The sequence below is a fragment of the Zootermopsis nevadensis genome, unplaced genomic scaffold, assembly GCF_977971745.1.
Source record: "Zootermopsis nevadensis isolate Lab colony 2312 unplaced genomic scaffold, Znev_1.0 Znev_ptg000013l, whole genome shotgun sequence".
In the NCBI taxonomy this organism is placed as follows: Eukaryota; Metazoa; Arthropoda; class Insecta; order Blattodea; family Termopsidae; genus Zootermopsis; species Zootermopsis nevadensis.
This window is the reverse complement of record NW_028259145.1, coordinates 3,108,636-3,135,114: the sequence shown is the minus strand read 5'-3', so window position 1 is coordinate 3,135,114 and position 26,479 is coordinate 3,108,636. Positions and strand designations below refer to the sequence as shown.

Below are 26,479 nucleotides of genomic sequence, written 5' to 3'. Positions count from 1 at the left end.
GAGTTCAATATTCTGCAGCATAGTGGACCACAGCTTATTGAATGATTAACAACAGAGTAAAACAGCCATGTATATATATTTGGAGGTTTCACTTATGACCCTGCTGAACTTACCTGTTCGAAGCTTTATGAAGCATGTTAATTATTCGTGTTTTTTCCGTCTAATCACAATTGTATATAGATAAAATTATATATAAAATATTAAAATATCATTTACATATTTGGTACAATTTTTTACTACATGTTTAGGTTACATTGAACCATCTTCAGGTGTAAAGTTAAAAGTTAAAAATTATAATCTTATAAACTAAAACTTAATTACTGTTATTGTGTAACTGTGTAACAACAGTAATTAAGTTTTAGTTTATAAGATTATAATTTTTAACTTTTAACTTTACACCTGAAGATGGTTCAATGTAACCTAAACATGTAGTAAAAAATTGTACCAAATATGTAAATGATATTTTAATATCTTATATATAATTTTATCTATATACAATTGTGATTAGACGGAAAAAACACGAATAATTAAATTTTAATTCATAATATGACGCAATTATATCAACTTATGAAGCATGTTAAATTAATTTAAACACCGCCTTACATATGCCAAGAGACTTTAAAGGAATTTTCTGATTTGACATCTACATCGCTTCGCCTGAGTACTTGACTTACAGAAATTAATATTACGCTCTGTTGTGATACGTGACCCTTTGGCAGTCGACATTCATTATATCTTAATACGACGCACTGCATGTACGCACCACGGGATCTTATTCCGACGGCTACTTTGTATTCATTGAGCATACAAAAGCATGATCTCCTTTTCCTGGTTGTTTTAAAAAGGGCAAAATAGGTCAATCCGTTTGCTTTCATTACAAGTGGTCATCGTTTGTAATTACGGAGAACGACAGATGAATCCGTCTTCACAAGAACGTCTTGAGCTCAACTTCAATTATAAAAGCTACGATACAGAACCTGAATCTGTCGTTTCATACATTGAAGGTCCACTACAGTGCCGGTCTCTCATTCAACCCCTGTTCGGAGAGATTACACCCATGCAGACCAGTTTAACTGTTTGGAACTCTGGTAAGAGTTTTAAATGCCGTCGATCCAGTTGCCAAAGTCTTGCCTTCCTGTGTCAGTTGCATGACGGTGGATCGTAGGTCAGACTTTGCCGTTCTTGACGAGCAGCGGAGCGAACTGAACATGGCCGGAATCAACGCTGAACATTCCACTGAGTTAAAACATAAAAAGGTTACCAACATGGACGATGACCAGACGATGTAGGATGGACAGGGGATGTGAAGGTAATTATTAAAATATTATTTACGCGTTCTAGTTTTATTACTGATAACATAAATGTTAATGTACAGTGATAATAGTGTAGACTTCAACTGCAAAAACAAAGATCACTATGAATAAATAATCGCGATTCTATTTGAGTAACGCTGCCATCCAAATATAAAGAAAATTTTAAGGCAAGATACTTTAATGTTTGTTTTTATTTATATTATGCTCGGAATATTTGTTTTTTTTCACACGATTCCGCAAGTAGAACACATCTGTTTTCATTTTCTTTTTACTAAATTAATATGAGTTTAACTCCTTAATCTTAACGTAACCGCAGAATATTTTAAAGAAGCAGATGAATAGACAATTTTGCATGAGTAATTAATACAGATGTAGGCTGTAATAATTCAGTTTGTGTATTCTATCAAAGCAGGATTCATTGATTACCTCAATTTTTGGATGATCTTGGTAAAATATTTTACTCTCGTACAAATAGTATGGCTACATAATAATTCAGCTCCTACCTCTGAGGAATCAGGAACTACAGCACAGTATGTTAGATAGGTCGAGTGAAAGTTATGTTGTTTATTCTGAGAGCAATTGCAAGAGCGGTGCCCGACTTTATAACTTGTGTTGGGCAAGGCCGTGGTCTAGGCAACAAGGAGTTTTCCTCCGGGGGCTTCCCCGGTTTCTCCGTGGCATCCCAACAATTACTCCATTCACACACAGAAGAAGACAATGGCAAACCACTTCTGGATCATCTGCCAAGAACGTATATGAACAGGTCCCAGTCCGAGAAAAGGATGGAAGGATCCTGTTCATATGGACCTGTCGTCAGACAGAACACTAAATAATAATAATAAGTATAGTAGACGTTTGCGTATGTAACATCGCGAGTTATTGACTATTAAAATAAATGGCATATTTACCATTTCCCTGTAAAGGGATTATTAAACTTCGATCTTACTTTCGTGATTTCGACGTGACAAGATATATTTCGCACCAAATTGAAGCCGGGCTTCTGCAGTGATTTGTAGTAAAATTTTTCGATTCCACTGCTCTTAGCCACAGACAGGCCTGCATCGTGGACCCCACCACATCGACCGCTGTTACGCACTGACGTGTCTTGTGAAGAGTCCAGTAGCGTATCAGGCTCCGGCTTACTTAACCCATTGCCTCTGGCTCTGCTAAGCCACCGCGATCCTTTCCAAACTTGTTCCCTGACTCTTACGCCCGGTCTGAACACACATAAAAACATTTACTATTTTGCTCACTGAAATTTTCTCCGTCTTAAGAGATGATTGTGGACTGGGAGCACTTCTTCCTGCACGGTCAATTTGATTGTTCATTCCCTGTTCAAGTAGGTTACAGAGTTCATCGCCTTGACTACGTATGTATATTTTTGTAACACACATCTGCTCTTCGGTATATATGATAACGCGGAACACGGAACTGTCCACACCTAACCTCATTCTTGTTACTATACATCTCCTGATCCCTACTTTTCTAGTTACTACCGCTCCAGATCAGTCATCGTTACCGACTCTCGGCACTGGTTATAGTTAGCTTAGGTCCGTATAGTTGTCCTTACTATTCACCCGAGTACATAAAGTAGATTTCATGTAGTACCCCGGGCTCGTAGAGCTCTGGGAATTACACTACTCGGGAAGGCAGGTTTCCCAGGCCTCAGAATTTGGAAGCCCGACCGTCGGTTCTCTCAGCTCGCCAAAATTCCCATTGGCACCTTCAGTTCTCGCGGGAACCTACACCCAACAACCAATACACCACAATCTCCCTCACTCCAACCTTCCTGGATGTGGTGTCTTATATGCAGATCATTAGTTCTCAACCTGGGGTAGTTACCTTTCGAGGGTTAACGTGGCATATTTCGGGGAGTAATGAATTTGTCAGCTGCACACTTCTTATAAAATAGTAAAATTTGTAAGATAATTTATGTAGGATTTGAGGATTTCGGGGCGGTGAGTCTGAAGATGGCTGTCTTCTGGGCTCTTGCCCAGTGTAGTCTGGTAGACGTTAACTAACGTTTCAGAGGCCCTTGCTGCCTCCATCATCAGGGCGATGATGATGGAGGCAGCAACTGTTCATACCAAATTATCACAAGAAGCATTCGAACTTTGGGGGATAGTGACACTTTCCTCTGTCACAGCTGCTACAATAAAATAACAGACAACAGCTCTGGCGAAATGTCTCAGGTACAAGAAAATGATGATTATTCAATTCAATTCAATTCAATTCAATTCAATCAATTTATTTACGTGTTTGCCAACAGCAAGAAGCCAATAACAGGCAAACACTGATAATACATACAATAATAATGAAATAATAATGAAAAAATTACACAAACAGATTAACTAAATACAATATTTTATTTTCCGTCTATACACAAACTTAAAATAATGTTGTTTAAAATTACTTAAAATTATAACATTCTCAGTAGATACTGCATCTTGTTACATTTTATGTATCGACGACATGTTTCAATGTGTATCACATCATCATCAGGTCTATCAATTTTAATATATTTTAAAAACTGTTGTACATTTTTGCGTTGCGTATATTGGTTATTTTGATTTGTTTAATTTTTAGTTTTTTGTCTCTTCTTTTAATTTTGGAGGTTGTACTTGGATGTTTTATATCGGGTTGTAATTGATGTGTTGTGTGTCCGATATTAAGAGACGGTAGACTGTCGCAGTCTACCGTCTACAGTCTACGCAATTAAGATATAAAAAAAAGATATAGATTAACTAAACTTATACATGTACAGTATTAAATATAACTGCCAAGTACAGGCAAACCCAAAATAGAAACAATATTAACACAAAGCAAAATAAATGAAGAAATATAAATAAAAACAAATAATCCACCTAGGGAACACTAATATAATTGTAAAACGTTAAAGAAATACAAAAACAAACAGATAACGAAGCTAGATCATCTATCAAGACAACCTATCTAGATCATTTCCCTTGTTGAGAACGATCGCTCAAGGGAGACAATGTTTACGCTAAATACGTCCAAAAATTTACATACGTCATTTGCAGCGATGACGCACCTGGCTGAAGGACTATGTCTTAGCGCACTGCTCACACTAAAAGTAGAAAATTCTCTTATTTTCCTCGCCGGCACACGTAAACCAACAGTGTCCATAATGGAATGGCAATTTATTTTGCCCTTAAAGACATTAACAAGAAATAACGCATCGAGATGTCGTCGTCTGGAATAAAGTGTTCTTAAATTTAAAGTAGATCAAATCATTTCATATTTGCGTGGGATATTAAACTGAAAAAAATCGGTATTATGACAATGATATTAATGATAGCACATCATTGTAACACAAAAGAAAGCTTCCACTTAAGTTTCTAAACTTATGACATTTTCCTCACTCTTGGTTACAGGTTCCGTTTATGACATGTAGACGAAATATATAGAAATACGAGGTGTTCAATAACTGTCTGAAATTTTTGCAGTAAGTGTCTACGTAGTCATTAACTTACATTCCTGTAGACTTAAATTCATACTTCTGATAAATGTTATTACATTCATTCGTTATGAAGCACGAACGAGGGTTCCAAAGTTATGCGGTATTTTTGATTTTAAGAAAAACTATGGATTTTGTTACACATAGCTTTATTTGTGTAATTTATTGTTTATCTATACGCTATTTCCCCATTTATGCATAACCACTTGTTACTTAAATTGCATTCTCCATTTATTCCTTAGTCTGGACAACTGAACAGCTTCATCTATTCAACTGCATCTCATCTCCTCCCCCTCCTTCCCCTTCCTGATCTGGTATTTCTCGATTTTGTGTTTCAATTAAACGCTGAATCATTTCCGTATCTTACACGTGAAGGGCTGTCTCTAAATTAAACTAATGCCTTCACATAAAAATTCGTCTCAAATACTGGATTTAGTATATTTTTAGTCACTATTAATTTGTCCTTATGTAGAAATTCTATATTAAAAATCTGACTGAGGTTACCAGAATCTCCAAGACAGAGAAATAGAACGTAAATGAGTTTTAATGACGGACTGACTTACGCATTAGCTGTGACAAAATTTTGTATCTCGAAAGTACACAGGCGAAAGCAGTTAAACATTTACGCTGAGATATTCACATGAAAAATTTAACATGTTTTCTTCGTTTTCATTTTATGAAAAACTAACCTCTTATTTAAATAAGTTTAAAGTACATTTCTCTGGTATTCAGGAAGGAAAACTGCAGTTTTGATTTAGTGGTTAAGTTTTAGGGTTACCTGTGCCTAACATGTTAATAACCACTGGTAAAGACAAATTTTATCATATCTTCCGCCGCCATGAACACACGAAGCCCCTCTCATGGGGCTTATAGAAACTGCCATAAAACACTGATGTAGAAATAACAAGCGTATAAATATTTATCGACCTTTGCTAATTAACCATTAGTTCAGATACTGATAATTGATTCACAGAACTTTTGTTGTTGTCGCTTGGTGCAAAGAAAATTTTTGTGTTCTGCAGCTATTTACGAGTCAATACGAGGCCATATCTTCAACCTCATAAGACTTTGAGTGCAGGTATGGGAATGAATGTCTTTTTCATCAGGGTTCCATATTTTAGTCGGAGGTCTCCGTATTTATTGTCCTGCTACTTCTCCAGGTCCAGCAGGTCACTTCTTTTTCCGCATACTTTGATTTAGTGTCTCTGGAAACTTGTATTCTCCATCGATTCCTCACCTTCTTTGTCCAGGTGAAAGCTATGAAGATAAAGAATCCCTGAAAAGAATTTTTTTTATAAATATGGATTTTTCGTGTCTATTTAGTCACCTGTATGTTGAGGAGGATATTTGGGCCTAAGAGGGAAGACGATGGGGCGTGGAGAAAACTGCATAATGACGAGCTTAAAAATCTGTACTGCTCCCCCAGTATTGTGAGGGTGATTAAGTCGAGAAGAATGAGATGGGCGGAGCATGTAGCGCGCATGGATAGGACAAAAGCCTGAGGGGAAGATACCACTGGGGAGACCTAGACGTAGATGGGAGGATAATGTCAGGCGGGATCTATGGGAGATAGGAGTTGAAGGAGACTGGATTCTGTTGGCCCAGGACAGGGACCGGTGGAGGGCTTTGGTTAATTCGGTGATGAACCTTCGGGTTACGTAGGCCATCTAGTTAGTTAGTTATTTAGTCACCTGTTTCTAGAGCAGGCTGAAACTTGGTCTCTTATTATTATCGCCTTCAACAGGCTTGTTGCACCAGGATCTTAGAATGACATACAAGTTGTTCCAAAAAGATACAAAGTTACACATTATAATATAGAATATTTACCTTGTTATCAATCTTGTGTTTTGCTTATTAGGGAAACCTAGTGTTGTGTACACTTAACAGATGGCACCACAATATCTTTTCCCATAATTCAGAAATTTGGATAATGCGCAGAGAATCTGTTGAGTAACCCTCCCTTCCATCTCACAAACGCCATTTTCTCGTGGGGTTACTTGAAGGACGTGGTGTACAGCAAAATGCCAAAAACACTTCAAACTTTCTGGCAAGAAATTGAACGGCAGCAGCTTCGATCAGTTGCTCGCCCCTGTCAGCTGACCCACGAAGCTAACGGTGGTCATATTGACTTCCAAATGGGACTTTTTTGGAGTATTTGTTAAGAATGTTAAATAAACTGGAGAAATGAAATTGAATTTTTACCTGAAAAGCATTTAGAGCCACGAAGATGTACCAAATTGCTTCGGAGTTCAAGTAGTCAGCAATGAACCCTATTATCCAGGTGAGACCCATGAGGAGAGCTAAGCGTGCGAAGAGTTTGTAGTCTCTGTGAGTGCTGGAACTCTTGTTAGACTGCGCTAATGTCGTTGCGCAGATCATGTGCGTGCTGGATATGAAGAATGCAATATTCATCACCATTATGACGCCAACCGGGATGGCGAAAAAGACTATTAACGCTTTACGTTTTCCAAACCAGCAGTTTTGAACACCAAACCTATAACAAAGTATTTCATTTAATGAAGTTTAATATTATATCATTTTATGTGATTTTTTTTTTTGAAATGATGGTGTACCATTTCTAGTGTCCCACGTTGTACACAGGTTATGTGGCAAAGTTTACCTCAAGAGGTTTGCCTCAAGTCATTATCTAGCCACTTCATGGCCTGCAGAAAATGTTAGTGAACCCATCAAACACCTTTTCGAGAATATTTTATTATTATTTTGCAGATAATCTTTAGAACATTTGTACCTCACACTGTGGCGATAAGGATTTCTATTTTACTTCGACTCTCAATCCACAACGGCGGTACTAACCCTGGCCAGAAAGCGGAGTCGACTTGAAAGTACTCCATAGAAAGGGCCGTGGAAACGAGAATTCCTGGCAGAACGATCCAGCAAAGTGCGCAGTAACTGGCGAAAATATACCACCGAGACTCTGTGGACACAACGCGCAGGTGCACGGTTGAGAGTCGTAAGGTACGCCACACGTCAAAGGCCATCACCAGCAGCCATGAGAATGATGAGAGGAAGCTGTAGTACGTAACTACTGCTACCATCTTGCAGGTTGTGCCTGGGGACAAACAATAACGCAAGTCATAACAAAGGACAAGAAGTCGTCTCATATTGAGTCTGGAGACAAGATGTCATCTTTTGCCTGGGGAAAAATATGTCACATTTTAATGAAGGGACAAACGACAATGTGGAAACATATAAAATATTTCAAAGTTTGAATAAATGACAGGGAATAACTGCGTATTTTGCGTCGGGACAAGACGTCATCTTGCAAGATACACTTTGCGTCAATCTATAATAGTGCATATGCCAAATATTGCAAGCTGGATGCGGTGACAAGAAAACATCTTGAAAAATGCCCGTGACGTAGGCGACCTGGTAGGCAAACGACGTGCGCATGCGATACTCCCCTATTCCTGAGTGGAGAACATTGGTATTTATATTGCTTTCCACAGTATCAATCTTCATTTATTTGTTTTATTTATTGACTAGAGCCACGGTGGTCTAGCAGTTAGAACGCTGGCCTTGTAATCCTGGGGTCTCGGGTTCGATTGCCGGCGGTGCCGGAATTTATAACTTTGTTTTGGGCAAGGCCGTGGTCTAGGCAACACGGAGTTTTCCTCCGTGGCATCCCAACAATTACTCCATTCACACACAGAAGAAGGCAATGGCAAACCACTTCTGGATCATCTGCCAAGAACGTATATGAACAGGTCCCAGTCCGAGAAAAGGATGGAAGGATCCTGTTCATATGGACCTGTTGTCAGACAGAACACTAAATAATAATAAGATGAGGTGGTCTAGCGGTTAGAACGCTGGCCTTGTAATCCTGGGGTCTCGGTTCGATTCCCGGCGGTGCCCGAATTTATAACTTGTGTTGGGCAAGGCCGTGGTCTAGGCAACACGGAGTTTTCCTCCGTGGCATCCCAACAATTACTCCATTCACACACAGAAGAAGGCAATGGCAAACCACTTCTGGATTATCTGCCAAGAACGTATATGAACAGGTCCCAGTCCGAGAAAAGGATGGAAGGATCCTGTTCATATGGACCTGTCGTCAGACAGAACACTGAATAATAATAATAATTTACACATTTCTGGCGCGTGTCTAAAAAGCAGTGGGAAGAGAGCAGAATTTATTTTACAGCCTATGATCTTATCTGGGGCAGGTTATATATAGATTTTGGAACTATATTTCTACTTTAATGGCGAGAATATGTTCTAGTGACTAATGGTAGATAAGAATCCATCCGTGGGCAGTCACTTCTAAACCATGACGTCAGAACCTTATAACCTAAACACGGTGTGATCTACGACGACGAATATACGAGTAATTGACCTCTGGTGTGTCTATATTTTTAACCTTGTAGAGGTGTCTGATGAAACAATAATTTACAGAGCTTCCGACTACCTATTCCGACCAGGGTCGTTCTGGATCATCCCACATTGCCTTCAGCGGCATGGGGGCGTCGGACGCAACAAGCCCCGCCATCTCGGGGCCTTCTGCGACTGAGGAAGTAGACACTTAATGTATTTGGCCGAATTTAGTCTCTGTGTATTTTCGCGTGAGATTGCTCCCGCCACGTGATTAGTTTTACGATTCGAAGATTGATTGCGCATGAAAATTTTTGCGAATGGAAAGTCCCTGTGACGTATGCGGCCTGGGAAGTCACGTGCTGCACTACTATCAGATCAAAAGAGGTCGTGCCTGTTCTAACGTTATGTATCCTTTACTGGCAATAATTTAAAATACTGAAAGATATAAAACAGTCACTAAATTATTTGTTTATTTGGTGTTCTGTCTGACGATAGGTCCATATGAACAGGATCCTTCCATCCTTTTCTCGGACTGGGACCTGTTCATATACGTTCTTGGCAGATGATACAGAAGTGGTTTGCCATTGCCTTCTTCTGTGTGTGAATGGAGTAATTGTTGGGATGCCACGGAGGAAAACTCCGTGTTGCCTAGACCACGGCCTTGCCCAAAACAAAGTTATAAATTCGGGCACCGCCGGGAATCGAACCCGAGACCCCAGGATTACAAGGCCAGCGTTCTAACCGCTAGACCACCTCATCTTATTATTATTTAGTGTTCTGTCTGACGACAGGTCCATATGAACAGGATCCTTCCATCCTTTTCTCGGACTGGGACCTGTTCATATACGTTCTTGGCAGATGATCCAGAAGTGGTTTGCCATTGCCTTCTTCTGTGTGTGAATGGAGTAATTGTTGGGATGCCACGGAGAAACCGGGGAAGCCCCCGGAGGAAAACTCCGTGTTGCCTAGACCACGGCCTTGCCCAACACAAGTTATAAATTCGGGCACCGCCGGGAATCGAACCCGAGACCCCCCAGAATTACAAGGCCAGCGTTCTAACCGCTAGACCACCTCATCTTATTATTATTTAGTGTTCTGTCTGACGACAGGTCCATATGAACTGGATCCTTCCATCCTTTTCTCGGACTGGGACCTGTTCATATACGTTCTTGGCAGATGATCCAGAAGTCGTTTGCCATTGCCTTCTTCTGTGTGTGTGTGATTGGAGTAATTGTTGGGATGCCACGGAGGAAAGCTCCGTGTTGCCTAGACCACGGCCTTACCCAACACAAGTTATAAATTCGAACCCAAGACCCCATGATTACGAGGCCAGCGTTCTAACCGCTAGACCACTGTGGCTTTAATGTGGCGTAGTGATGTAAATTGTTAGTTATTACATAGGTCTGTTACAACGACACATTAGAAGTATGCAATACAGTACATGGAAAGAAACACTAATTACTCTGAATGCCGTATAGCATTTTTGCGTGAATGAAACAAAGTACGTAATTTCTTACCTCCAACTTGTACGAGTTGACCAATGACGAAATTTCCATACGCCAAAATCAGAGCCGTGCAAAGAGAGGCCAGGTTCTTCCCAGATATGTTCCGGTGCACGGCATTTGTGGCGAAGGCCACGAGATGAAGAATAAGAAACCCCACGGAGACCCCAAGCCCCAGAAGTGTGATGTATCTGACGATGCTAGAGAACTTTTCTTCCGTAACCTGATACTGGGCACACAATTCAATTCGACTATCATCCAATATTTTAAATTCTCCATTGCTGTATAATTTATTAGATAATAAATCCGTCACTGTAAAATTGTCATTTAGAAAATATTCTTCAGGTGTCAAAACGAACCTTGAACAATTCAGTACTTCGCACTCTGAGATGTTTCCATAGCAATTGCCTAATTCATAATTACCTTCCTGTCCTGCAATTGATAAGATTATATGACGACATTTCTTTGCAGTTGGATCATACGCCTCGTTCTGATTTGGGCAAATTCTTTTTTTACCGACCTCATCACTAGACCTGTCTGAGAAATCAAATAATATTGGAAAGGTATATTCAACTTCTAAACCTTCCTTCACACATCCCATGAGTTTGTTAGAAACTCCGTTGCAAGATGCACAATGCGGGTTTCGATATGGTTTGTTTCTTAGTCGAAAAGTCAATGACGTGTAGGTCTCACATTGTTTCCTAAATGTTTCATTCTGCCACGAGAGAGGACAAGTTACAATGACTTTCTGATGGCATCTCCTAAGTAAGTTAAACGGTCTCCAAACATAAAGTTTGCAAGTATGGTAGCTTGCATTTGAAAATTTTGCTCTGAACTTAAAATCTTCTCCGTAGGTTGACTCCTTAATGACTCTATCGATATCTGGCACCGGGAGAGAAAGATTTGTATCGCACGTCACTGCAAGTTTCCATCGTATCATGGTGCTCAGATGAAGATCACCATTGCATCTTGCGCAGTGGTAGTTCAGGTACGTTATATTTGTAGCATTGCTGGTAACGGGAAGTCCCAGTATCGGTTCACGTCGTATTGTTTCTATGTAGTTCTCGCATCTGTGACGCGTCTCTTCGTGTATCCACGACGAGGGACAGGACGTGATCATGTAATAATTATCCTTGTAGTCATCCGCCGTGTTCCAGTCTCCTGCCGTAACGCAGGCTGACAACGATGATGGTCTGAAGTGTGGCGAATCTTGACAGCAGTCGCCGAAGGTAGAGCACTGAGCGTCGCATTGACAATTTCGGATCATTGAAAACGTAGCGCTGGAGTTTCCTCTACAGGAAATATTTTCCCAGCACCTGGAAGGAGGGAAAAAGAAATTAGCTTCAAACGAGTGTGACCTGGTCAGGCATCCTTAAAAATAATTTCGTTTCTGTTTATCGGGTCATATTTAAGCTATTTCCGTGGTTTCAATAGTTAAACCACAGTTCTGTAAGAGAAAAAATAGGTTTGCTTTCGTTTAATACAAAATGACACCTCAACCGATTCTGTAAGCATTCTGAATAAATTTCTATACACTTTGAAAGTTTTAAAGTCCTTTTAGAATCACCCTGTATAATAATTATAAATATGACGCGGTGTATTGATTCACGAATTATTTAACGATTCTGTAAAATAAACTATTTCAGACTGGGCATCTTAGACAAAACATGACATGACGTAGGTGTAGTGAATTAATTATTGTTAACACATGGTAAATTAGGAATGTAGAGATTTGAAGTTACATAGGATTAAGTATAGTAGGCATTTGAATTTGATAAAATTTAGGAATGTGTTGATGTCAAGCAAGGCGATGACTCCAATTATAGTACGGGTAGATTATTAAATCTTCAAAATTTAAGTAACCAGAGTGTTATTGAGATAAAGTGAACTAGCCTGAATTAGGAAGGTAATGTTTAATATAAATGTAAAATTTTTGTAGTACTTAGTGTTAGAAATAAATTGTGTATAGGCCTGGGGAATAATCTGTAGCTTCATGGAAGTATTTCCATATCAGCTGAGTATGTTTAAGCTGACGACGGCATCCATGTGAACTTGCCTTGCTCCATTCCAAGCCACGCTACCAACATTAGTAGGACTGAATCTATCCACAAATCACACCATTACATGGGTTTACAAACGAATATATAGCTGAGAAACACGATGTAAAATTCCAATGAAAACGGTGCTTCTGAAAAGTTTGCACATTTTTATTGTTCAACGTTTTGTTGTGGACTGAAAATTAACTTTCTAAATGTCCTACATTCGAATTCATGAATTTCGTAGGAAGAAAATTCATATTTGAGAATCACATTTAATGTAACTACAGCTGAATCATTGCTCACCCTTCGGATACGCCATCAAAGTAACTGTGCGCATACAACGCGCTGGAACACCAGATGAAGGAACTTATGCTGGAAAACAAAATGATAAGTAACATTGTCTTGACACGAAGGTGATGAATTCCACCGGAAGTTTCTTTCGCCAGCAAGCGAGGAACCCACACCTGCAACAAAAGCAGAACGTTGGCCGATAAGTGAGTGTTTCCTACGCAGAAGATAACAAACTATATGCGCCTGTATCGAATATTTCGAAAGAACTTATTATAGATACTAGCGGATATTCACTAGCCCTTCTAATATAGCTAACTAACTAGATGACTTACGGAACACAAAGGTTCATCACCGAACTAACCAAAGCCCTCCACCGGACCCTGTCCTGGGCCAACAAAATCCAGTCTCCTTCAACTCCTATCTCCCATAGATCCCGCCTGAGATTATCCTCCCATCTACGTCTAGGTCTCCCCAGAGGTCTCTTCCCCTCAGGCTTCCCAAATAGTGGACCCAACCAACCAGATGGCTTACGGAACCCGAAGGTTCATCACCGAATTAACCAAAGCCCTCCACCGGACCCTATCCTGGGCCAACAAAATCCAGTCTCCTTCGACTCCTATCTCCCATAGATCCCGCCTAACATTATCCTCCCATCTACGTCTAGGTCTCCCCAGCGGTCTCTTCCCCTCAGGCTTCCCAACCAACACCCGGTGCACACCTCTTGTCCCATCCATGCGCGCTACATGTCCCGCCAATCTCATTCTTCTCGACTTAATCACCCTGACAATATTGGGGGAGGAGTTTGAAATTTTTAAGCTCATCATTATGCAGTTTTCTCCATGCCCCATCGTCTTCCCTCTTAGGCCCAAATATCCTCCTCAACACCCTGTTCTCAAACACCTGCAATCTGTGTTCCTCCCTCTGAGTGAGAGACCATGTTTCGCATCCATACAAAACAACAGGCAATATTATTCTTTTGTATACTTTAATTTTCAGGTTCTTAGAAATCAGACGGGAAGACAAAATATTTTGAACTGAGAAGTAGCAAGCATTTCCGGAATTTAATCTCCTCCTAACTTCCTCATGAGTTTCATTTTGATTTGTTATTGTTTTCTTTGTTATTATTGTTGTTCCTTGTAATATACTTGACTTAATTTAAGTAAGTGCAGATAATCAAGACTAAATGAGAACGCAGGAAATCCTGTCTGTCTTCAGGCGATTGAAGAATGACATTCGATAACTAAGTAGAAAAAAAGAACTCCATGGAACAGTATTTCTTCTTGAGAAGCTTGTAGTACATGATGTGAAGATTTCACGGTGGCTTTCATTGGTAAAGTCTTTTCGGGCTATCAGCAGTGTTAAAAATGTTGATTAATCGCTGACGTTTCGAGGACCATTTCTGTCCTCATTTTCAAAGCTGTTGAATGTGACTCGTAACGCGAACTGGTTTAAATGTCCAAGCCCCAGGCACATAAAGAGAAGTCGGTGGGCATAGCTATGATACCGTTCCAACAAGCGATCTCCCAAAGAATTAGCAGAATCTTGGCAAAATATAACATCAGGACCATCCACTTCTCAATGAAGATAAATAGTCAAATGCCGAGACCTATCGAGGACATACCACGTGGGTGCGGGAAGGTCTACATCGGAGAGACGGACAGATGAATCTAAGCCAGATGTATTTTTTTTTTATTAAGTGTTCTGTCTTACAACAGGTCCATTGCTCTGCCCAAAAAAGCTCTCCAGTTGTCCCTATTCTCGGCTTCTCGTTTTAATTCCTGGAACGTCATCTTCTTTCCTTGTTTAAGGTCGTCGGTTAGCTGTATCAATCTTCTTCCCAGTCCTCGCTTTCCTTCAACCTGGCCTTCGATGATATCACTCAGTAACCCATTCCTTCTCATAATATGTCCCAGCCAGTTAGCTTTCCTTCGTGTAATCGCCTGCAGAATGCTTCTTTGCTCGTTGACTCTCCTCAATACTTCTTCGTTGGTCACTCGATCCGTCCACCTGATCTTCTCTATTCATCTCCAACACCACATTTCGAAACTCTCCAGGTATTTCTGTTCCTTCTTCCTGAGTGTCCAAGTCTCTGCTCCATACAGCGCGACACTCCATACGTAACACTTCACTAGTTTCTTCAAGCCAGATGTACGGAGCATAAAAGGCACATACGGTTAGTCCAGCCAGAGAAGTCTGCGGTGGCGGAACATAGGTTCGAGACAGGGCACAACATCGATTTCGTTAACACCACGGTCCTCGAGAAGATAACAGGATATATGGACCGCAAAATAAAAGAGGCTGTCGAGAACCCAAGTACCTTCAACACAGAAGGAGGCTTCACGCTTGGGCGATAATGGGATCCGGTAATCAACTTACTCCGGCAACATAGGGTTCCAGCAGTAGGAAGCCAATAACCCCGGAACGCCATACATTCCATACTCCCCCACCAAACTCCGCTCGGAGACCTGCACGAGTCCTCTACAAACCAGTTCGCGCTACGAGACACAGTTAACAACAGCATTGAAAATAAGGGCACAGATGGTCCTCGAAACGTCGGCGATTAATCAACATCTAACACGGCTGATAGCCCGAGAAGACTTTATCAAGCTTACAGTAGCTCAGTCGGTCAATAAATCCGAATGTCCATTACCGTGGTAACAACAGCTCCCCAACAACTCAGTTGTTTTGAACCATAGAATTCCAATTCGTATGCTCACCCCATTTAGGCCTGTATTCCGTATTAATACTATCTCCATCTATTAATAGGTCGAAAACAATTCGATATATCACAATACACGAGGCTGAATGTATTTAAAATCAAATAGAATGCCAATGATGTAGACATGGAGAAGATTTCATCAGAATACGTCTAGCAGCTACCTGCATTATCTGCACAGATGATTGACTAGCTAGAAAAAAAAAATAATTTGAATTCATGGAACAACGAGTGCATTGTAAATCCGTAAATTGAAAATATTTTATAATTTCATAAAATCAGTAAGTGGCGCTTAACACCAAGCGTCTCTGTGGTCAGTTCTTTCATATTGAACGGAATTTAAAACTGATTCAGGTCTGTCACAGTCACCAGAGAGTTTTGAACCCTAGAAAGGCGTAAAAGCACTTTATGTATATTTCAGAAATTAAGACACTGAATAATTTTTCAGTCTCATAATTTGCTTTAGAAATGAATAGATTATCAGTATATAAAATGATCACCGTTGAAATGTATAAGATGCGAAGGGTCCATTGACTGAATTTAAGAAAACCACGATAATTTTGGAAATTAAAGCGTGTTCCAGAATCGTTCACTGTTGACATAAATTTAACTAACGATAATGAAATTTATGTATCTAAAAAAACGTAAGACATTACAGTGAAACTATAATATTAACTGCATGCTACAAATTGCGAAGAAATTTTTCTCGGCATAATTAATAAACAGTATAACCAAATAATAATGTAGACATGCTGGTAATTACTTTAAAGTTATTAAAGGATATAAACCATATATTTTAAGATATTTATTGGATTATTTAAAATGCATCGTGAACTGAATTAATTTTGTTACACAGTACCAAGTTACGTAATCTCAGAACTGTTTTGTTATAAATGTTTGGCCGTGTGAACACTGAGATCGTAGGTTCAGATCCCTCTCGAGACATCCGAATCTACGATGAGTCAACAAACCATCAGATATAGAAAAGAGTTCAATAACCTAACAGAAACTTTCTTCACCAAAAAGGCCAAAGCTCAGAGTGGACTAGATAACCCCCAAAATCTACGAAATGAAAGATTAAGTCATCTTTTCATTCTGTGCTGTTTGAGACAATACAGGGCACAGTGTTCGCTTTAAGTGATGTCTCAGCCACATTCTAGCAGTCTTAGAGCGATCTCTAAAGACTGCTGTGTAAAAACATCGCAACCTTCAAGCTAGTAATGTAAATAACATGATGTTTGGAAGCTAACCGCCTACGACTTACTAAGATAACATTGAGGTTGTTGACAGTATTTCCAATAGACATTACTTGCAGCACGGTACACGAGTTTCTCAGAAGATTTACAGCTTCTCAGTTGCCCCAAAATATTTCTCCTTTTTATATAAACCATACACGAAGTGTTGAAAGAAGTCCGACATACCAACCCAATTCTGAATCAGTTCAATCCGGCCTACATACTCACGCCCTATTTATGTATGATTCGTTTAATATCATTCATCTCCCTACGTACTCCTTAACTTCACAAGTCTTTTCTCCGTTTGATGAATTCATCCCATCACCGTCAATGTCACCCTAAGATAACCAAGAAGCTCCTACATCCTCCTGTCTCTTCATCTATTTTACAGTTTTACGTCCAAATATCCAGCTGAGTGATGACTTAGTTCCATATGCCTACTTATAAATCAAGGTAGGCCAAAGTTATATTCTGTTTGAGGGTTTCTGTAGTGAGGGATAAAATAAATATCTTAGGGAACATCCGAATACAAAAATCACGCATGAAAAATTAAACCAGTATGAAAACAATGTGCAAACTACGTCGCAGTGCACAGATTTTCCACATGGACTCTCTCTGCATTACCTTGGCATAGTATATGATGAGATAGTTTCAAGTGAGTTGACAATCTTAAGTGTTTACATCGTGGTGCATAATTAATTATCACATTTGATATAACTGGATATTTTATTAATTTTATTCAGAGATATAATAGAGGCTCGTGAAATTATTATGAACCTCTGTAAGGCCAGCAACATGCAGCAAACGTTCAATTATTTCACAAACAATTGCTCAGTTCCACTGACGCAGAGAGAATTTCGCCAAAAAAAATTTAACACCTGAATCCTTGCAGAAATCTTACGTAGAAATAATGGAAATCGCCTAGAATACTCTGAAAACTCTCGCTGATTAAATATACGCCAATCTGTAGTTGCTATTCTCATAAAAAAAACTTCCCTTTTAACCATCACAGCATGCTCAATGGATTTTCCAGATAATAAGGTAGAAAATCTAACACAATAAGAGTCCTAAGCACATGTGTTTGCCATCATTATTCCTGTATGCTACCACCTGTAATGCAATGTAATTCATGGGCTACTGAGCAGCTGGTTACATGATCGAATCCCAGTTGTGTCATTTTGTTTTATCATTGTTTGGAATTCAAAATATGGCACAGAATATTATTACTATTATTGGATCTTTATTTGTTGACCCAGAAACAACTTTTTAATAAATTATATGCATGTTTATTCCCTATATATATAACTAACTAACTAACTAACTAGATGGCTTACCAAACCCGAAGGTTCATCACCGAATTAACCAAAGCCCTCCACCGGACCCTGTCCTGGACCAACAAAATCCAGTCTCCTTCAACTCCTATCTCCCATAGATCCCGCCTGAGATTATCCTCCCATCTACGTCTAGGTCTCCCCAGCGGTCTCTTCCCCTCAGGCTTCCCAACCAATACCCGGTGCACACCTCTTGTCCCATCCATGCGCGCTACATTCCCCGCCAATCTCATTCTTCTCGACTTAATCACCCTGACAATACTGGGGGAGCAGTACAGATTTTTAAGCTCGTCATTATGCAGTTTTCTCCACGCCCCATCGTCTTCTCTCCTAGGCCCAAATATCCTCCTCAACACCCAATTCTCAAACACCTGCAATCTGTGTTCCTCCCTTTGAGTTAGAGACCATACATACCAAATTTAAAATAGAAAGAATTGTGGCTTTAAGCTGATGTGCTGAGGGCTCTTGTCAAGTGCGCGGGGAGGTTTTGAATGAAAGAATGATTATATATCATTAAATATGCAAATCAAAAATAATATAACTCTCAATATCACATTAGTTAGTAATAATAATAATATTTGAAACTTAAAAGCAGAAATTAGTGACACTGTTCATCGCATTTAGTATTGGTGGTGGTGTCAGTAATGACTGTTAAGATGGCTGTCTTCTGGGTTGTTGCGTCATGTAGTGTGATAGAAGTTTACTGACGTTACAGACGTCCTTGTCGCGTCCATCACCAAGGCGAGACAGCCTCTGAAACGTTGGTAAACATCTACCAGACTACACGGCGCTACAACCATCTTCGGACTCTCAGCCCACTTAACGGCTATGAAGGTAACACTCCTTGCCGCAAATGATTTCGTTCCGACTTCGTTTGTTGACAGCGTCTACCACGAACAGTAAATATCTACGTCTGTGTACATAAAGTTTTATATTGCTCGACTCTTACACAAATAGTGTTGAGTGTAATTCCCTTCGGAAAAAAGAGTTGTTAATGTACTGTCCCTAGAAGGAACATATATCCATATATCACTTTAAGACCCTACATCAAATGGTGTTGTGACGTAACAAATATGGGCGTCAGCCATGTTGTTATGAAATTGGTAACTATGAAGTTTTTAGATGGCCTCTAAAGACATAATGTCAACATAAAATGTCAACAATTTCGGTAAGATAAAAATACGGGAACAGTTATATAAGCGTTAATTCTATGCACATTCTGTGCAACAACCACCTAGCACTCAAAAATTCCCTATTTCCGAAACCGGAAGTCATCCAAGCATCATAATTCCGGTCATTCGCAATCTTCTCGTATTTGTCAGCATGTGGATTTTCTCTACCGTCCGTTAAACACAATTATGTCTTCCATTCATCTGCTCCGCCAAGGCGATTATATATCTGAGTAATTTAATTAAGGACATTGATAGACATTAACAATTTTACCTAATTTTACCGAGATGTGTGACTGGAATTCGTGGCAAGATGAATGCGAAGATTACCTCGTTCTGACTATACGTACTTATTTGTACCAAAGTAGTTAGCGTAGAATTTAAAGGTCGGATATTTGAGTCGCTTTGTCGGAAAATGCTTTAATTCTTACGTTTAATTCGATAACTTCTCATTTAAACTGCGAAGTTTTGAATATTTCAACTACGTTTTTCTATTTTCTTATGAAACTCATACCAGGAGCAATTGGAAATGGATACCAAAGTGTACATACTGAAATATTCGGAAGATGATGTATACGATAATCATTTCTATGAAGCATACTCAGCGTAGTAATAATATTTGTCAATGAGAAGAAACTGTCGTATTGACATGAACATTATCACTGTATTATTTGTGTTGCATTGGCACGTGAAGAAATACACGTAAATTTCGAAACGATTGGGATCATGACGTCATCTGTTTGCTTACATCATTTCCGGTTTAAATTGTTTGATTTTTGTTCCATAATGTGTGGAAAGAACTGATGATAACTAAATTATAAATTTTCAGTGAACAGAATCAACCATTTCTCACCAAACTTGAGAAGAGTGAGCGCATATTAACATCCACTGAAGTACGAAAAGTGTCTGGAACGTAGTGATCATTAAGAGGAACGTGTGATAATTAAGAAAAGAACACTACTGAATATTTATAAGTTTCTAACAAGGTTTATGTAACTCATAGGTCCCAGATTTTGTAAGACGTATTTATATTGTTCTGACGAAAGGACTGCATACATACCAGTTGTCATTGGCGGAAAGAATCCAATACAAGAACAAATAAACATGGGAACATTATACAGTTTACTCAGGCACTCCCTTTCGGGCAGGTCTTTATTTAATAGGATAAAATTCCACGTTAAAATCTTATCTGAAATGTTTGTGGTTTCATGAATATGAAATTGTTTCCTAGCGGAATGTATTCACAAAAGGAGGGTTTCACGATGAAGAGGTGTGCTACCCTGCGGTTTACGTGTTTTTTCTCAGTTTCTTCAGGAAAATGCTGAAGTATGTCTTTGAACACTGGAATAAATTAATGAAGGAGGGGCGATAGAACATGGGGAAACCATAAACAGGGGATTAAGAAAACTAAGAGAGAGATAAAAAAAATAATAAATAAACTAATTGTTCATACCTCAACTGTAATATCGCATTCATATTTGTGCATTACATTCAATTCGACTGTTTGTCTCTAAGTGATACAAACAGTGAATATATGTAATACAGATCGATTATTTTTTCTGTTCAGTTACTTTTTAAAACACACCCTGATATTAAATTACGTGACTTACATTTTCGCCCAAAGTCATAACAATTGCTTGTTAGCGCCAAGATGAAAGATTAAAAACAGAGAATAATAATTAGCTTCAAGTAATAGATCTTGGTTACAGTTTTAGTCATAAATAGGTTTCGTACCGCTAATGTATTATAGAGACTTTACCTGAATAACTTCCGTAGATAACAGCACTCGAACATCGACGTCCGTAACCGATCACAGATGAACGCAGACTGTCGACTGCAGCTAGGAGCAACAGCGCCGATTTGTTAAAGGTTGAATGTTAACACATGCTGACACACGAGAGTTGCTGACAAACCAAAACCAACTGATTTAGTGCATTCCAGTGGAACGACTGACTCGACGCGGTCTCGTCTTTCATATTACTTTCTAAGAAACGAATCAAATCACAATCTTCCTAGGCACGAGCAACGCGGGTTGAGACATTATTTGTGTTCTCGCCAAGGTGGGGATAGTTAGCAGGGCCATTCCACTGAAGGCGAAGCCCACCTGCTTACAATTGATATGTGGAAGGTTTTCGGTTCGAATTTGGTAGGGATATCAAACATGTTGAGACTCTCGTCACCTTCCTCGGTTTCTGGTAGAATACGACGAAACTGTAATTAACTTTGTAACACGATCACTTCCTTCGATGTACATCCCCATTAATCGTTTATTTCCGTATTTGTGTAGATCAAGTTAATGCAGTCGTAAAATATTGGTACAAATAAAATAAATTTATCGTCTGAAGAATGTGGTGGAATTAAGTAAGTACTCGCCACAAAGATTTAACATTCTAGACAATTAAAAAATAAGTTTTATTTTTAAAATTAAAATTTCTGACAAGACTTATTTGCACATTTTTACTTTGGAATAACAATTTTAAACTTAATAATATGCATATTTGTTTATATCTTATCAGTCTAATTACAATAAAATTCCTATTAATATTAAAATATTACTATAATTAACATTTAAATATTTAAAATATATTAAATGATGTTCTCCATCGAAAATGTTCGATTAACAATAGATCATCACTTTTTTACACGACATGTTTCAGTTCTAAAAGAACCATCTTCAGGTGTAGAACTGAAACATGTCGTGTAAAAAAGTGATGATCTATTGTAAATCGAACATTTTCGATAGAGAACATCATTTAATATATTTTAAATATTTAAATGTTAATTATAGTAATATTTTAATATTTAATAGGAATTTTATTGTGATTAGACTGATAAGATTTAAACAAATATATATATATATTTATCACAATATGACGCAACTTTATCATCTAATTAATAATATGCATGTTATAATCACAGAGATAAATTTTTTCACACATTTCTTACTCTTTTTAAAGATTAATGATCAAGAGAGAGCTATAAATGCAACGAACTGACATTTATAACTTGTTCTGTTTCTTTATTAAAATTTTCTCACTTCATCCAGAAACTTCGCCTCTCATTGAGCTGTAACTATTGTATGTTTAAGAGATCTAGAGTGGCGAATTTACCCATTGCATAGCATTTAGACTGGCAGGAAGTTATTCCTCTTTTCTCTGATATAGGATCGAATCCTTAACTACGGTGTCCAGATAGAAGTTTTAGCCACAATTTCCGAGCAAGAAGATTTCATTGACAGGCTCCATGTTGACGAAAATCTTAGTAAAACGTCCCATCATTTTAGTGTACAGTAAACTGAATAAGGATTTGTTTTCTGTTATCTGTGAGTCTGAATATGGCTACCTCCTGGTTGTTGTCCCGCGTAGTCTGGTGGAAGTTTACCGACGTTTCAGAGGTCCTTGCTGCCTCCACCAATGATGATGATGGAGGCAGCAAAGACCCCTGTAACGTTATTCTGTTAACTTCTAGTTTCTGTAAAACATAAAAGTAAGATTAATGAGTAGAGCTTTTCAAATTCCTTACTTCCTTAGTGTGAAATTCGTTCTGGAATGTGTCCCATTTAGGATTTACGTATTGGTTAGTGTCTGTACTGGCGCTGCTAATTGTGTTAAAGACAACTTAAAATATAGTTTAGTTCTCAAACGTTCAAAGTGAAGGGAGCTCCATAGTGCTTATTGGTCGAGCCCTTCAGCACAGGGACAGTGATAATGAATATGAAGTAATTAACAGGAAATATAGCCAATGCTCACGGAGAATTAACTGTCCTAGTGCCAAGTTATCCCACAAATCCTCGTGGACTCTTGAAATTAAACCCTGGCATCACCTCTAAGAGATCGGCATTACCTCCAGCTCAGCACTGAATACCGAATTGGAAAGGATATTCTATGAATGGAGCGTGGCTTGACTTAAAGCCCTCTATCGGCATTTACCTGGAGGGACTGATGAAAATCTTATCAGAATATGTGGCCTTAATGCTGATCTTTGATCCTGGGACCTCCGGAATTGTCAGTGTCCTCTCTGCTACGAAGTTTGGTGGTTCTGGGCTGTACTACGGACAAAAATATTTGTCCGCGTAGTGAATATCAGGGAAAGGTACATCCATCCACACGTGGAAGACGCCAGATAGACGCCGGTATATTGCGTGGCTGGTCGATATCGTGCTACGTGCGTCGATGTGTTTGGTAACGGTGTGCCGTTGACAAACGCTGGGCATCACATCTGTTACATATTAAACTCGTGGATGTTTGTATCACTGATATCTCCTTTCGTGTTATCTCTATTACCTGCCATCTGCTTCTGAAAATGATCTTTCGTTTCAATACTGACCGGATTTTTCATATGTTCAGTGCAGTCATGGAGATTGAACTGTATGCTTCACCCACGCATTGGTACCAACCTACAATCCCACTCGGCGTTACAACCCAGAACAACTTCAACAAATCTGTAGCGTTGCAGCTACCACCAAACTGTTTCATTTATAAATCGTTTAGCAGGATTATAATACATTGCTATGTCTACACATGACCCCGCTGGGCACGCTGTGTCCGAAAAATAGCATAAATAATTTGTGAAAATAATCAAGTGCTTTACGAATTTCTGATTGGCCAATACAATGCACGCTCAGGAACTAAGTGTTCACTGTGTTCTTTGAAAGCACCTAAATATATATCTCTCCTTGTTTATAGCGTTTATATCCTTTACGGATGCAGACATCGGTTTAGCACTCAGCCAACAGCCCATAATTTCAATGTATTCTTAGATTTTGTTGTGGCGAAGAAACTGTGATCTTTCGTTGCCGTTTGGGTTTGGCTCTCTTCCACGAACTAATTTTATGGAAGAAGAAACAGAATGTTTAACACCGTTAATGCCTACTTTCGCCATTTGACATGGTCCTTAGCCAGTTTCATCCACTTCCTTTTTTTTGTTTTCCCCGTGTCTTCTACTGCATCCGAGCTGAAAAGCCAGTACAACATAACCTCACAGATCCGATAAAATATTCTAACAAAATTCTATTCTGTGACCCGTCCAAATTTATACCAAGAACGACTCAGGGAAAACTGGTTTCATTCTATGTAATTTACTCTGACATTTCGGCACATTTACGGAAATATGAAACAATTGTTATAGCTTTCAAGTGGTTTCATTATAATCTTCAGTGGGTGATTGGTAAGAGAGAAGGAAATGTATCTACTGTAGCCCTGCGTAGAGATTAATAATATATATTAGTAAGTTGTCTTTGTGTATTAACTTTCTCTATTTATTATTATTTAGTTAGTGTTCTGTCTGACGACAGGTCCATATGAACAGGATCCTTCCATCCTTTTCTCGGACTGGGACCTGTTCATATACGTTCTTGGCAGATGATCCAGAAGTGGTTTGCCATTGCCTTCTTCTGTGTGTGAATGGAGTAATTGTTGGGATGCCACGGAGGAAAACTCCGTGTTGCCTAGACCACGGCCTTGCCCAACACAAGTTATAAATTCGAACCCGAGACCCCAGGATTACAAGGCCAGCGTTCTAACCGCTAGACCACCTCATCTTATTATTATTTAGTGTTCTGTCTGACGACAGGTCCATAAGAACAGGATCCTTCCATCCTTTTCTCGGACTGGGACCTGTTCATATACGTTCTTGGCAGATGATCCAGAAGTGGTTTGCCATTGCCTTCTTCTGTGTGTGAATGGAGTAATTGTTGGGATGCCACGGAGGAAAACTCCGTGTTGCCTAGACCACTCATGTAATTTATTAATGATCTGTCTGTTGTTAATTTTCTATATTTATTACCGCGTTTTTCTCTTGTGCTGTATCTGTAATTGGCCTTCTGGCTGTTGATGTAGGGCACTAATAATAAATAATTAAATTAAATTACCAAACAGGAACATGATTAATGCATTGAGGGGAGATTCAGTCCAGGTCACCGAGCACAGGTCGTTTGATCGCCGGCTTCTCACCACGGAGGCATGTACATGGATATTAGTTGTGAACACCAGCTAAGTTGTGGTCTCCTGGTTGGCTCTGCCGCCTTTCCTTATTCCACCTCCTGTCACCCCGAACCTAACCTCGCAGGCCATCAGAGCTCCGACCCCAGCTCAACACGAGGATAGTGCTGCTTATAAATTCATTTCTGTACGTGACTGTTGGGATGCATTTTAAATATGCTTTCTTCTGTTACCTGAAGAACCGAAATATAATGGACATCAAACTATAAGAAACTACGCAATGAAGATATAATCTCGATGTAACTCCATCCTCCCAGGGTCTGAGGACGCGGTGCGGTTCTGAAGATTTTACAAGATACAAAGAAATTAATTCCAAAACAATCACATCCTTGTATTATACATAATAAATGGGGTACATATAACCTGAATAAAACGAAATAAGGAACAAAGTAAAAGACATGAAGGAATGAAATCAAATGGTTCAAATAACCCAGGTTCAATAAGAGTTGAAATCAGCAATGAGCCCACAGCATAACCGAGACATAATTTCAAAATAGCCCATTCGAAACCGAATTTAACAATCCTGAAGCTAAGAGATACCCCTTTGACGGGATTGAGGCCTACAGAACAGTACAGAAACTCCTTGGCCAAGGTTCAAGGCGAATCGTGGGATAGACGAAGATAATACGAGGCGCGTCCTCAAAGTAAGTTTCCCACTCGTCCCACAGCTAGCAAACCTTATATTGCGCGAAGCGACTGTGCGTACGTGATAGAGCAATGACGTAGCATGGCGCATGCACTAACGGCACCTCCCGCGTTCTCACAGTAGCATCGTTGCAGCTGTTGAAGATGGAGGTTCTTATTCCAGCTCCCGCCGACTGTGAAGTGCGGTCAGTGATAACGCTAGGCCGCACACGGCTCGACGGACAGCAAGTCTCCTGCAGGAGTTCAGCTGGGAGGTGTTTAATCATTCACCCTACAGCCCGGACCTCGCTCCCAGTGATTTCCATCTTTTCCTACACCTCAAGAAATTCCTGTCCGGTCAGCGTCAGCGTTTTGAGAATGACAGAGAGGCGGAGATGGTTGTCACACAGTGGTTCCAATCCCAGGCGGCAGACTTCTACGACACAGGTATTC

General features: G+C 39.4%; 1 protein-coding gene and 1 long non-coding RNA gene across 2 annotated transcripts; one reads left to right on the top strand and one right to left on the bottom strand.

The window, feature by feature from the left end:
• The first annotated feature begins 473 nt into the window (after window positions 1–473).
• On the top strand, window positions 474–20,501 carry LOC147873840 (uncharacterized). The gene is made up of 3 exons (XR_015535040.1): window positions 474–1,309; window positions 11,477–11,610; window positions 20,233–20,501. It is a non-coding gene; the product is annotated as an uncharacterized LOC147873840 (long non-coding RNA).
• LOC110826516 (putative G protein-coupled receptor Mth-like 11) lies at window positions 3,536–21,355 on the bottom strand. The gene is made up of 6 exons (XM_022057221.2): window positions 21,163–21,355; window positions 12,965–13,125; window positions 10,638–11,938; window positions 7,606–7,861; window positions 6,994–7,285; window positions 3,536–6,067 (listed from the first exon to the last, which is right to left on the bottom strand). Exons 2-6 carry the CDS (start codon window positions 13,057–13,059, stop codon window positions 5,909–5,911), a joined length of 2,103 nt encoding a protein of 700 aa, XP_021912913.2. The 5' UTR covers window positions 13,060–13,125; window positions 21,163–21,355; the 3' UTR covers window positions 3,536–5,908.
• Between the last annotated feature and the right edge of the window lie 5,124 nt (window positions 21,356–26,479).

What these genes read in the sequence shown, in the direction of transcription:
- LOC110826516 (XM_022057221.2), bottom strand. Translation starts at nt 13,059, where the DNA reads ATGTTACTTATCATTTTGTTTTCCAGCATAAGTTCCTTCATCTGGTGT. An exon ending in TTTGATGGCGTATCCGAAGG is followed by an intron (nt 11,939 to 12,964) that starts GTGAGCAATGAT and finishes CCCTCCTTCCAG; the next exon opens with GTGCTGGGAAAATATTTCCT. An exon ending in TCAACTCGTACAAGTTGGAG is followed by an intron (nt 7,862 to 10,637) that starts GTAAGAAATTAC and finishes GTTTGTCCCCAG; the next exon opens with GCACAACCTGCAAGATGGTA.